The sequence below is a fragment of the Poecilia formosa genome, unplaced genomic scaffold (genome assembly GCF_000485575.1).
Source record: "Poecilia formosa unplaced genomic scaffold, Poecilia_formosa-5.1.2 Scaffold14, whole genome shotgun sequence".
NCBI classification, from domain to species: domain Eukaryota; kingdom Metazoa; phylum Chordata; class Actinopteri; order Cyprinodontiformes; family Poeciliidae; genus Poecilia; species Poecilia formosa.
Genome location: NW_006799953.1, coordinates 712,781 through 726,505, shown reverse-complemented (window position 1 = coordinate 726,505; position 13,725 = coordinate 712,781). Strand labels below are relative to the sequence as shown.

The 13,725-nt window shown below is 40.2% G+C and overlaps 1 protein-coding gene across 6 annotated transcripts in view; it reads left to right on the top strand.

Moving 5' to 3' along the window:
* The window catches only part of specc1 (sperm antigen with calponin homology and coiled-coil domains 1), a 98,070-nt gene that overhangs the window by 76,377 nt on the left and 7,968 nt on the right, over positions 1-13,725 (top strand). For 5 of the 6 annotated variants that reach the window (XM_016668270.1, XM_016668269.1, XM_016668272.1 and 2 more), the window contains one exon: positions 9,891-10,007. The exons of the other annotated variant lie outside the window; for it this stretch is intronic. In XM_016668270.1, coding sequence (XP_016523756.1) covers positions 9,891-10,007 — 117 coding nt within the window. The remainder of the gene's footprint in view (positions 1-9,890; positions 10,008-13,725) is intronic. 6 annotated transcript variants of the gene reach the window in all.

Genomic DNA, 13,725 nt, shown 5'->3' with positions numbered 1-13,725 from the left:
GTGTGTGTGTGTGTGTGTGTGTGTGTGTGTGTGTGTGTGTTGTACATGTGACCATCTTAAATTTGACCTTTCACATGCTTTTTCCTTCCATCGTCCATTAACATGAAAATGCCTGTTTTGGACTCTTACTGAGAAACTTTTAGCCTCTTATGGTGGATGTTTTACCCATTTTATTTACTTATTTATTTTTAGCAAATCAATCGTAATCAGCAGAATTTGTCTTTTTTGACTAAATAAATAAAATAAAAGTGTATAGTAAATATTTTTATTTGGCTGTCATTCATTTGTGGAGATAAGTTTTCACTTTGACACTAAATTATTTCTTTTTGCCTTTTTTTTGGCAAAAAAAACCAACAACTAATTTTGTTGATCATGACTGACTTGTGAAATAAGTAAAATTAGTAAACCATCTAAATGAGTGAATTCTGTTAAAACTCACTCTATATCTACCCTAAAGTGTCACAATCAGAAGCTGTTAATGTGTTTATTTCATGACATTGTGTCTTTGAAGCTAAATGAATCCTAATTTTATAACACTGAATTTTAGAAAAACAAGTCAAATCAGATTAAACTGCAGGGTTTGTATTTTCATCTAGGGTTTTCTTAGTTCAAAGAAAGCTTCATGTTGTTTTTTCCTCACACTTCCACTGGCCCAGCATGACTCAGGGACCGGATTGGTTTATCCAAAGACGGAAACCATCCAACCATCAAAGATCGGACCAAAACTCCTGATTTCTGACCATGTGAAACGTCTTTTAATCAGTTTTATCTGTTCAGTCACGGTGAACGTTCCTCCTATTCCCCAAACCTGCAACCCCAGATTTACCTTAGATATAATAACTCAACATCATATTAAGCAACATTTCTCTGTAAACCCCCAGGGACATCAGAAATGTTGATAAAGTTAAACCTTTGATCAGCGTAGAGAATCGTTTGCAAACATATTAAGTTTAGTTTTCATGTTTCTTTTGATTTTCTTTGTAAAATTGGCCTTAAACTGATTTTATAATTAACATCATCCCAATTTGATTTTATAGAAATTATTTTAAATAAATATACAACATCTCTTCGACAGGATTGTTTTTTCCATCATTCGATTTGATCACCATTTAATTATTACACAATAACTTTAACGCTAAACACAGCCAGTCAGATCCTGCACATGCACAAAGACGAGTCCAGCGTTACAGAGCATGCCATCACCATGGAGAAGACATCATGTCGCAGAGCAACATGTTTGTCCACCGTCTGCCTCCGTACCCTAAAAAAACACAGCCTGTGCTGAACTCTCGGGGGACGGCGAGGTGTGAGCCCAGACCGGCTCCGTCACCTCGACCGACAGGATTCTGAGAAGCACAGATCGATTAGCGAGGGCCTTAAAAGCAACCTCTGATTGACTCTGCCCTGTGGGAGAGACTCGAACGACCTCTCACAGGAAATTAGAATACACAAGGGACGCTGTGCACGTCAGCTTTGCACTAAACACATGACGCTGTCGCACTGCGTTTCAAGGCGGATTGTAAGATGTGTCCTTGAAGGACTGTGTGGGGAAAAAAAAAACAACTTCCCAAGGCCATTATTTTTGATCATTTGTAAGTTCAACTTTCTTTTTCTTGAACCACAAAAAAACAAAAAAAACAAAACTATGTTGACTGCACACACTTGGAGAGTTTACTGCCATTTGTTTTATTTTGGTGTCACGTTGTTGGAAATGTTTTCTGTAGTCTTATGTTTTTGTTGAAAGCTGAGGGCGCATTTAGACATGTAGCCATTCGATGATGCGTCTATTTATAGCCAAGATTTAGGGCTGAATTTTGTCTACATCATGTCTCAGACTGTCGGTCCGCGATCCAAACGCAGCCCGCCGCGGCTTTTTCTGTGGCCGTTGAGACTTTAACAATAACTTCGGGTTCCCAAGAGGTCAGCTGTCGTTTTTTCCTAATTCATGTCAGCCTCGATTAAACTGGATCTGAATTAGATGTTTAGCTCATCCAGAGTCTTGGTTCCTCTCTTTCTGTTTCTTTTCTGCCAGTTTTCAGAGGTTCTGCAGAAGGAAGTGAGTGAGAATAATCGATTAAGCTGTTGATTATTCTGACGATTAATCGGATAAAAACAAATGGATTGATAAAGATTTTTCATTTTACCACTTTAACTTTTTTAAATAAAATATTAGACATGCATTAAACATGCAAATAAAAATAATTCAGTTCTTTTTTAAAAAATAAGAAAATAAACATTGTATTTCCTAAAATCCAGTAACTTGGCATTCCTCTAGTAAATCTGAACCGGGTGGAACTTGAAAAGTTTGGAGTAAAACATATATACTGACAAACATATTTTTTTTATCTTAAATATAAAATTTATGTGGGATTTTTTTGTAAAGTTTTGGCTTAATTACTGCTCTGAATATATTTGTTTGTTTGCTTTAGCAAATTACCTTTTTTTAAGTCTGTATATTCCAGTTACTGATTAATAATTTTCTGAATTAGTTGACAAGTATGTAAACAATTGATTTATCACAATTAATCCACTTAATCATTTAAGCCACATTCTTAAAGCCAAAACTTCAAAACTGCTCATCACAGACGTGTTGAACGTTTAAGGGGTCTCAGTGCTAAAAACTGGATCCGGAAAGTCAAAATCCAAGATGTTAACTTGTAATTCTAAAGTATTTTTGCTGGGTTTTGTGTGTGTGTGTGTGTGTGTGTGTGTCACTGTTTAGACGCAGAAGCTTTCCTGAACATTTGCCTAGTTGGGAACACGGTCTAGCCTTGCACTGTATATTTATCATGCTCTTTGATGTCTTAATTTAGGACAGCTCTGGACACTTTATACATTTTTTTTCTCAATTAACCATAGAAGCCAAACAAAAATAAATGTGCTGTTTGCTCAAGATGGGAACAATGAGAAAAGCCTCTGAACATTCAGCTCAGCTGGGCCTGAAAGAGCAGAGCCTATCCGGCCCCATCTGGGAAACTCGCGCGCACACACGCACACACACACACACACACACAGTGCACACACGCACGGAGGCTCACACAAAAGCCATTGAAGAAGCGGAACGGACCCCCGGGAGAGTGGGGTATGGAGGTCAGACATCGAGGACAGGAAGAGGATAGAAGTTCAAAGAGTCGACGTTACAGTTCTAAGAACGAAGGAGGGAATTTTAGAGCCGCTGCTTTACTCTACATTCATCTGTTCATTAGTTTGTTTATTCCGTTTCCTTGAAACGTGACAGTCAAACTTTGTTTCTCCCCCCAAAAGCTGTAGATATTAGGTTTATTGTAAAAAAGGAGCCAAGAATCTCCATCATAAATCCAAATGATGTCATGTTGAAACTGTGTGGACTACAGGAAAACATATGGAGCCTTTTTTTTTTTCTTTTTTTTTTACTTCAGAGTTGTTGTGTGAAGAGGTGATGTAATGCACCTAAAAGCCAGAGTTAAATAGACTTTATATAACACAGGAAGGAAATGCTGAGAAGCCTCATTTGGAGAACATTGACATTTTGTTAGAATGTTCTCTTCGTCTCTTTTTAACCAGATGAGACGATGCAATATTTAAAAAGGTCAGTGGAATCCAAGATGTTCACGAAACTCCTTAAAAGTTTGGAGTTATTTGGCTGAGAAAATGAAGGAAATTTGCCCTTTCATTTCGATTTCTGCTCCAACTACCAAAACCGTACACATTCATCACGTTTTGTGTTGCAGCGCAACAAGATTTCGCTCAGGTTTTCATCCTGCATTTCATCCGGTGTGAACTCTGCATCAGTCCAGATGTTAGGTTAGTCTATCAATACATAGAATGTTACAGCATTTTTTTATTTTATTTTATTAAATTTTACTATTAGAGTAAATAAACAGAGAAGAGGAGGAGGGATGGGAAACGGCGCTAGAGGCTCTCATGGTTCGGCAAAAGTTGACAAGAATCAGACTCGGCCTCTGCAAGATGTTCCCAGAAAATATTCAGTATTTGTGGTCTGTCCTCTTGAGTCCTGGGAACTTTAAATTGCAGCCCACATCTCAAACTGAACAACCACAGATCACCAATCATCAGGACCAGAGATTATCTTTAGCACTGGAAGATTTCAGCTAAGACAGCTTTATTGATTGACAGGAAATATTTTTTGCACCCAACTTGTTTTCCTGAAACCGCTCTGCTCTGGTCAGTTTGGTGCGTTCCTGCTGTGCCGGCTAAAGGTGGGCTATGAATTTAGTCTGCCGACTGTGAGAGGGGAGACCTGCTGCTTCAGCTTCGATGACCTTGGGGCCAAGGTCACTGACCCCCACGACAACAAGAGTCCAGAATGCAATTAGAAGAAGTTGTGAAATCAAACCGTTTTAGATTTGCTCATCGCAGTTAAGACTTAACAGGCTGAGTCCAAACCGGTGGAGAGTCATGTGATGCCCCTGTGTAAAATTTTATTTTTTCATAATCAATTCTTGCACATCTCCAAAAAGAGTTTTTATAACAAACATACCTCAGTGCCATCCAGCTTCTCTCAAATCCACTTTGCAAAGGGTATCTATTGCTCCCTGCTTGCAGAATGCATCTTTTTTTTTGTGTTGTTTTTGCAGAATGCATGTTACAAAGTCATTTTCTTCCTTCTTACTTCTCCTGTGAGTAAGAAGTTCAGTGTTGCAACAGTGACTTGTTGACATTGGAGTGTCAAGTGGCATTAAAGCATGACGGCAGTAGTTGGCTGATCATAAGACCAGTGGCATCTACATGCAGCTGCAGAGGCTAAATCTCTCTGTGTGTGTGTGTGTGTGTGTGTGTGTGTGTGTGTGTGTGTGTGTGTGTGTGTGTGTGGTGAAGGTCCAACCTATTCATGAATGTCATTTTAAAAATATCTACAGCATTCAGTAGATAAAGACTGCACTAGATATGACCACGTGTTGCTTCTGCAATTCCCTCCACAACTAGTTTCCTGTATTGAACTGCAACGATTCAATGTGAAAATGATGATATTTCAGTTTTATGCATAAACTATGTGCTTGTCTCCATCTTTGTAAAGCAGAGGTTGTTTTGCACTTAATTAAAAAACAAGCAAATGAAGAGAGACTGAAAAATGCCTGGGCGGTGTTTAAAGTGAGCTGCTACAGTACAAAAAAATAAAAAGGTGACAGTTTGTTTCACTTCTAACGAGACATTCTGCCATGTTATAAATAGAAAAAACCGTGGAACTAGTACTGTTTCATTAATATTAAGAAATTATTGACTTAAAATCAGCTCCTATATGTTGCTGAAAAGTTACTTGTAAGTTACTTTTGTCTTATTCCAAGTGTACTAAGATATTAGCACTAGAAAGCAGAAACTATTTGGTAATATTTTGTGTTTTTGTGGTGTATCTGCTGGCACTATATACTATTTATCATAGGGCAATGGCATTCTCTTAATACTCTCTGAAGGTAAGTCATAAATTGAGGTTGTGCTAATTCGTCACAATCACGTTTTTAATTGAGTGGCAAATAATCTGAGAATTGAACAAACTCCTTTTTGTCATGACGTCCCTGCAGCAGAAGCGATTTTTAGCCAGAGCCAGTTCAGATTTTGCCCGGTCATGTTTTGTTGGCTTTGTTTGGTTGCCTGCAGTGAATAGTCACTCTGGCCTCGTTTTTCTGCTGCAGAGAATGGAGTTGACATGCTCTTCTCGTCAATGCTAAGGTTTTCCTCCATAGTTCTCAGACAGAGGAAGGGAACCTGTTCCCTCAGGATTGAGTTGTTCTTCTCTAGTCGCAGTAGAAAGTGATTACTGGACAACGATGTCTTGTTGGTGGTAATGGTGACCCTGCTGCAGCCTGCAGTGGTGAAGAGCTCGACCTTTGGTCATGAGGTCTGGATCAGGAGTGAAAGAACAAGCTGCTAGATAGAAGCTTCCTCTCGCGATGGCCTGTGCTCAGACATAGAGATTATTCAAGTGGAGCTGCTGGTGCAACACGTTGAGAGGAGTCAGCTGACTTGGTTTGGCAATGGAAGAATTGATGTACTGCCAAAAATTACACTGTTTTACATTTATCCTAGTATTTTTGTCTAGTTTCTAGAATACTTGAAATAAGACAAAACTAACTTGCAAGAACCTTTTCTGCAATATGAAGGAGCTTGGTTTATAGTCAATAATTCATTATGTTGATGAAAATGTACTGGTTCCACTGGCAGGTTATTTCACTTGTACATCAGGGAAAACGTATCCGTGAAATAACCTCAATGGAACTAGTACTTTTAAAAAATATATATATTAAAGAATATTGACTTGAAACAAGCTCCTTTATCTTGCTTAATTCAAGTTTACTAAGATGTTTGGACTAGAAACTAGACAAAATACTTGGTGAGATTTTGTGTTTATCTAACAGCAGCTGTTGGATATAGACATACATTTGTCTCCACTACCTTTCAAAATGAGAGGGTTATTTAAAGCAGAGGCAATGCAGCAAAACTCGCTCATCCATTTTCTATACCTCCTGAATCTTTGCAGGATAACAGGAAGGCTCAGGATAACAGGAAGGCTCATGTCTGTCTCCAGCACTGGGAGCATTATGAACAGGTCACTGGTTCATCACTCTCATGTGTTTTCATTTTTTTCTATATGACTTTACTTCATAAATTTATGATCAGCTGATGAAGGATTGTATTGTTGGATTATATCATTTTTTCTATACTATGTCGATGGAGCCTTTATGTTAAACCCACTGGACTTTCACCATTATTTTATTACTTAGTACCTTTTATCTGCAATTCAATCGTGGAATGAACTCAGCAAAATACTTAAAAATCAAACAGTAAAGTAATCTGTGAATCCCTGATGCTTTTTTTTTAACTTCACTGAACTGTAACTTTTTAAAAGAGAAAGTTGTGTAGAGTGATCAGCTGTCCATGTGCCGACATGCTGAATCAGGCTCAGTCCAACAAAATGTTCTGTCCAGCCTCTCTCTGTCTCTCTCTTTCTCTCTCTCTCTCTCTCTCTCAAAGCATCAGCTCTGGCTTTTTGTGCCGGGCGACACGCTTCCTGTCGCTTGATGCTGTGTTTGCTTTTCTGATCCCGTTCCCAGAGACCTGTTGTTGTCCTCTGCTGTTTTAGCATTCACGTCTCTCTCCCCATGTCGTTTCCAACAGCCGCCCCTCTCTGCGCCATGACCTCTTCCCCGAATTCAAACATGCCTACGATTACGATTGGCTCTCGCCAGACCCGCTGACACCTGGAAAAGCTGTCTCACACAAATTGTCCTCAGAAGCCCCCCGATCAGGAGACTATTTCTGTCTACTTTAGGCTTGGAGTGTGACTAACCCCCTGCTGTTTGCCCCAGTGTGAGTGTGTGTGAGTTTACACATGCTTCACCCACACTCAGTGCCTCTGAACCAGCTGTGAGAGGGAGAGGAATGTGAGTGGACATCACTGCCCAGGTCTGTCCTTCAGCTGAGGACCTGAACTCACTGAGCACATTGTGGAAAGTCACCGATTTGTGTAGCTATTTTAGAAATATTTGCAAGAAAATTTGCTATATTTGAGCTTATGAACAGCAGTAATAATGACTTTTTGTTAAACTCTGCATCGATCACAAATTGCAGCTTGACATGAAGTAAGGCTGAGGCAGCTTCACTTAGAAGAAATAAGAAATATTAACATCTGGCACTTAAAGCCAATGTTTTTGACAATTTTTGAGGAAAATTTGCAATAAACTCAGTTTTGCATTAGCACTAAAAAAAAAAAGTGCTGTTGACTTTGCATAAATCTCGGCGTTTGCAGAATCACAAAAAAACTTGAGGGACTGATTGGTGTGATTTTGCGGCAGATAAAAGCTGCTTTAAAAAAAAGCTGATTAATAAAATATAAGCAAACAACTGTTATCTTGTAGGTTTTATTTATGCATCTGGATTTGGCCCCTGTGCCCTAAGTTTGACACATGCGCTTTAAAAGATCAAAAACCAGTACTTCCACTTATAGGAACTGAAAATGTTAAACTCAGAAGGCTGGTGTCAAAGCAGGAACTGGAGACAGATGTTTATTTACGCTTTTATTTCCTGTTGTCTAGACTTCAGTAAACAGCTTTTCATATGCATCAACAAGAAAAGTTATTGACCCGCTCAGCCGGTCCAAACGCTGCAGCAGAAGCTCCTAACAGAAGAGCTCACTTCACTCCTCTTTTCATGTCTTTGCACTCGTTCTTCCTCTTTTCAGAGTTCATATTAAAATCCTCCTGCACAGCCAACAGGAATGCAGCAAATAGTTTCAGGACGGTAAGTGAACAACAAAACACTTGTCTTTCCCGGCAGCCATTGAACAGCCAGCGGTAAAACCAATGTGCTGGAGCTCCGCTTGGGTTGCTAGGTAACGGCACAGTGGGACTTTAACAGTCAGGATGTTTTCGAAACGGCTTGTCTTCATAGTGCTCTGCTCGTTTTTTTTTTTGTTGTTGTTTTTTTTTATTTAGCCAAAGTCAGCGACCTGCAGTAATCACGTCATCAGCACCATTACATGTTTCACTTCCTTTCGCTGAATTTCCCTCCTCAACCTGGAGAGTGCGTCTGGTTTAATGACTACGCTAACAGGCAACCAGACAAATGAAGGCAGCCAGAAATGCTCCCCTTTCCCCCCGCGTTTGTCTGCAATTCCTCAGAGCTCAAGGGATAGTCATTATTGCGGTGGCCGGGTGATTTAAAATTTTTGTCCCCGGGTCTCAGAGTTGTGCTGTTTTTCTATCCTGTCAGGCAGTTAATTGCATTCACCTGGCGTCACATATATGGATCAGTCACTGATTAGATTTGCAGAATGAAAATCCGCAGCGCTCCAGTCCGCGGGGCCAGGATTGAAGACCACTGGCCGGGAGCAACGGTAAACAAACACGAGGCGGCGTGGCACGTCGCTAGCATCTCTCTGGAGTCAATTCTCTGTGGTGCAAGACGCAGCAGATGGACTCTGAGATATTTATTGTGCTGCTTTCGCCCAAAAACATATCTTCTGGTACAGCAAGTCCAACCTTATTGTTTTGTGCTTCTTTTTTTTTTTTTTTTTTTTGAGTTGTGAAAACAAGGCTCTTGTTTCTTCTGGGGCACAAACAAATCTTGGCGCCCAGGTTGGGTTGGGCCGCACATATCCACAGCAGATTCAGTAGAATTAAAGTCTTTTTCTGTTTCTTCCATGTGCAACACTCTTTTTCCTGACTTTTCTCCTACAAATTTGACATTTCTGCACTTGTAGGTTTTCTTTTGTGCTAAGTGTGACAAGCGGACACCATAAAACCGAGATGTTGTATTTGGCGACGAAGTGGTTTCTGGAATGTAAGGAGGAGAGCGTCCTCAGCTGCGAGGCTGCATGGTTCCCAAAAGCTCATGAGAGGGATGAAACGGGAAGACCCCATAAATAACTTATCTATCCAACGGGGAGTGTGCAACCTCTAAACAATGGCCCGCAGGAAGTCTTTCCTTCGTACTCCTCAAGACTTTTCAGGCCCAGAATACACTGAAAGCGTCGTGTGCGAGGTGACATTTCTGCGCGAATCCCACAAACAAAAACAGGAGGAGCTGAACGTGCCGCTGCGCACGTTCCTCACCCAGAGGGCAGATCAGAGACCTCATCGACGGCAAATATACAAAGATCCTCTTACCCGCAGCTGATGGAAACACTAGCCGCCTTAAATGGAGTCTGGAAAGCCCAGAGTGATACGTAATGGCATTAGATCTTAATTGTCATGTTGTTTTCTGTGGTTCTTTGACTTAATGGCTTTTTCATGGGCTCTTCATATCACTCGCTCCCTCACTTGCCCAAGTTATGGATGCTTTAAGGTCACCATAATTACTGTCTGTGACTTCATCCTGCGATCTTGTGGCTTTCTCCTCTCCTCCTGCTGGTAATTAATGATGAATAATAAATAAATACTTTTCTCTGCCAACAGAATATCGATGTGACCAACTTCAGCAGCAGCTGGAGCGACGGCCTGGCTTTCTGCGCCCTGCTGCACACGTACCTGCCTGCTCACATCCCTTACCAGGAGCTCATCAGTCAAGATAAGGTACAGGAAGCCTGTGCAGGAGCGCACACTGTGGAAAATACCCCCAGCTTCCAAAAAATAAAGGAACACTTCCCTGCCTGCGGGTCAGACGGGTCAAAAAGTAATTCTATTTAGAGAACAGAGAAATAAAAAACAATTTAAATAAAAAGCAATAAAGGAGGCTACTGACTGAACAGCTGAATCTCTGTATGGGAAAACATCCAAGTTTAAAGGCAACAGCAGGTTTTCCTCCCTGTTTCACAATCAGTTATACAGTAGAGGCCTGCCGTCTGTCTGCACACAGTTTAAAATTAAAGCTGCACTATGTAGCTTTTTTAAAAAAAAAAAATATATTTTTTTACATATTTGTTAAAACTTACTATGTTCTGACAGTATGAGATGAGACTGAGCCCCTCTGCCATCTTCTTGTGGTCCTACTGCCATCTGCAGAATCAATCAAGTTTATTTGTATAGCATATTTCAGCAACATGGCAGTTCAAAGTGCTCTATGTCATAAAAACACACAAAAAAATTTCTGGTTGTTTCTGACCTCACCTGGTCAGAAACAACCAATCAGAGCCAGGAGGAGGGTCTTAGCGCTGTCAATCAGCAACGTGATTTGTCAATCACGCTGCTGAAGATTGACGGTTTTCTTACCATGACAGTAAAACAGTTTATTCTGTTTATTGATGCTAATTAACCTGAACATTCACTATTTAGACAGTAAGGGTGGGGTGTGAGCAGTCCATACATGAGGATGATTGACTGTGCTTAGACAGGGAGAAGTGTTTCTGCAGAGGGCAGTGGGACCGCACGGAGAAGGTAGAAGAGCTCAATTTTTTCACAGATTATTTTTCTGTCTCAACATAGTGATGCTATTAACAAATATGTAAAAAAAAAAAACTTTTTATTGAAGTTACCTGCTGCATATTTAAGAGGATATCTTGAGTCAACATCCTAATTACACAAATGTTGACCATTTATCATTCATTTTCAATTTTCATCACAACCACAAACTTTAACACTCCACTGGGTTTTATGTGAGCGATCAGCATACAGTTGTACATAGCAATGAAGAGGAAGTCAAAAAATAGAAATCTGTGAAGTGCTGTGATCCCTTTACATTCAGCCCTTAGGAGCCTATAATTCGTAGAACCACCTTTCTCTGTGGTGGCAGTGATTTGCACCACGTACCGTTTCGCACGTAGGCCAGGAAATTCATTTTCGCTCTGATTCGATCAGAGCAACTTCTTCCGCATGTTCGCTGTGTCTAAAAGCCTGGCCTGTGGGGAACTGCAAACTTGTTTAGATTTTCTTTTTACAGCACTCTGATGTTTGAAGGTTTCATTATCAATAGCTGCCATGTCAAAAACATTAGCTGCAGATGTCTGCAGTTCCTCTGGAGTTACCATGGGAACATTAGCCACTTCTCTAAGTAATATGTTCAGTATAAATTAATACCAAACCAAATAAAATAGACTTGGAAATTAACAACAAAAAAAATAATATTTCAGCACAGCACTACATTAAGTACCTGCAGCTGAAACCATTACAGAATTTATGCACTTTGTCCTTTTTCTTTCCTCTTAAGCAGCTTCTGAGGTTTTGTTGGACTCGGGCTTTCATGGCCGCTCTGACCTCCTCAATAAGTGGGTCAGTGTTTCATCAGCATGTAATGAGGGACTCGGCTCATCAAACTTAAGTGATTGGAAATCAATGCCTTTATTGAAAGGCGTGCTGAATGCACCCAGCCCCGTCTTCACCTCATCCTGTCCTCATCAGGCAGTGGGAAACGTGTGGTTTTACGGTTTACATTACATCTTCCACAAATTAGAGGACTGGAAAACATGTCGGTAAAAGGGGTTTGTTGTGATGCGCCCTGCAACATTATTTTTTAATTAAGGTGTGTGTTGCACAGGTTGACAAGTGTGGCATTTTGCACGTGTAGACCCTCTGTCCACACAAATCACTCACACCTCCAACCAAGACACTGAGATACTTCCGTGAGTCACAGCAGCTTCTGCAGCGTGAGCAGCTCCTTGTCGGCTTGCATCAGGACACCAGAGCGTCTTAGAGGCACTGAACGTTGCACCACACACTTTCTGACTACTTCTTCATGGAGAAAGCCATTTCCTTTTTAGAGCCTCCTCAGATTCAGTTAAAAAAAAACAACAAAAGTTAGCATTTTTAATGATCTAATCTGCTTCTTTTGTTTTTCCCTTCCTTTCTCCACCCTGTTTTTTTTTTTTACTGGATAATTTTGCATTTGAGAAAATGTGGAAAAATTTAAAAGTGCATGTCGGGCCTCTTTAGCTTGCAAGAACTGAACTGCCTGAAAGCAATATTCATGGATTGACATGTGGAATATGATGGAGCAATGGGAGAAAATAAAAGTATGAAAATAAACTTGTATGAGAATAAAGCCAAAATAATACAAAAATACAATCATAGCATTATGACTGTATTAAATAAGTATATTATTATAATAGTTTTATTCTCACAGTATTCTGACTTTATTCTCATACATTTTTTTTTTCTCAGTATGACCCTGATATTCCATCGCAGTGATACGCATGAGCGTGACAAAAGTGAAAATTGTCTGCTTATGCACCCCACATTATGAGCCAAGTGGGAAATAAAATCCTTGTTTTGTGTTTGATGTCGTCACGGACTCGTCTAATGGAGTTGCATCCATTTCGCAGGTCTTTTTTATTGGCCGTTCAAAGAAAGCACGATGATGAATTATGAATGTTTGTGTAGTCATGCTTTAAGTGACGTAGTGATGCTGACGGCTCTGTAATGCAGTCTGGTGTACAGACAATATGCTGCCTCCCTGGGGGACGGCGGCTCCCTCACTTTGCTCTCACATCGCGGCAATAGATAAATGCCTTCGACCCGACCTGACATGTTCTACCTGATAAATTGGTCGTGTGAAGGTGGGTGCGTACAGCCGTGAATGTGTAACATGGAGCTGATGACGGAGACGCTGCATGGCCCATCTCTCTGAATAATTCAATAGACGTGTGTTGCCTTTAATAACTCTTTCTGAGTGACTTTCCCCGAGGCCCAAACACCCAGCCTGCTGCCGGTGTAATCCGTCCTCCCAATAATCCCATTACTAGCCTCCTTCACCTTTTGTCATAGGTACATTTAGGAAGATAACACGGTAGGTCTGCTTAGATTTTAGGTAAAAAGGTTTCTGGGATTTGCACCTGGGTGACATAACTGGAAAATAAAGGAGATGGTGAAAGAACCATAACAGTACTGACTTAAAAGATTTTTTTTTATTATTTTTTATTTTTTACATTATATAACTATTCATATATTTTTTTTTTCTAATTAGACATGTAGGAAGCCCTGAGGAATGTTGTCTGAGCTCACCAGCTTGGAGACCTAACAGACAGGGAACCTACATGGAGATTTAAGTGTTCTTTAACAAGCCAGATCTGCATTGATTTCATCACAGTGATGAATAATAAAAAAAGTAACTTACAAAAACTAACATTTCACCAACATTTCTGACACTTTTTCATTTCCGACTAGCATTTTCTCGTAATAACTACTTCACCAGAATCAGGGGAGCAACTACATACTTTCTGAGGTGTAAGCGAACATGTCATCGGCGCCCCCGGCCCCTATGACATAAACATGTACAATTCATCTTTAATTAAAGTATAAATAATAATAAATGTACTTATATGTGAACAAATTGCTGCCTCCAGGGAAATTAAAACCAATG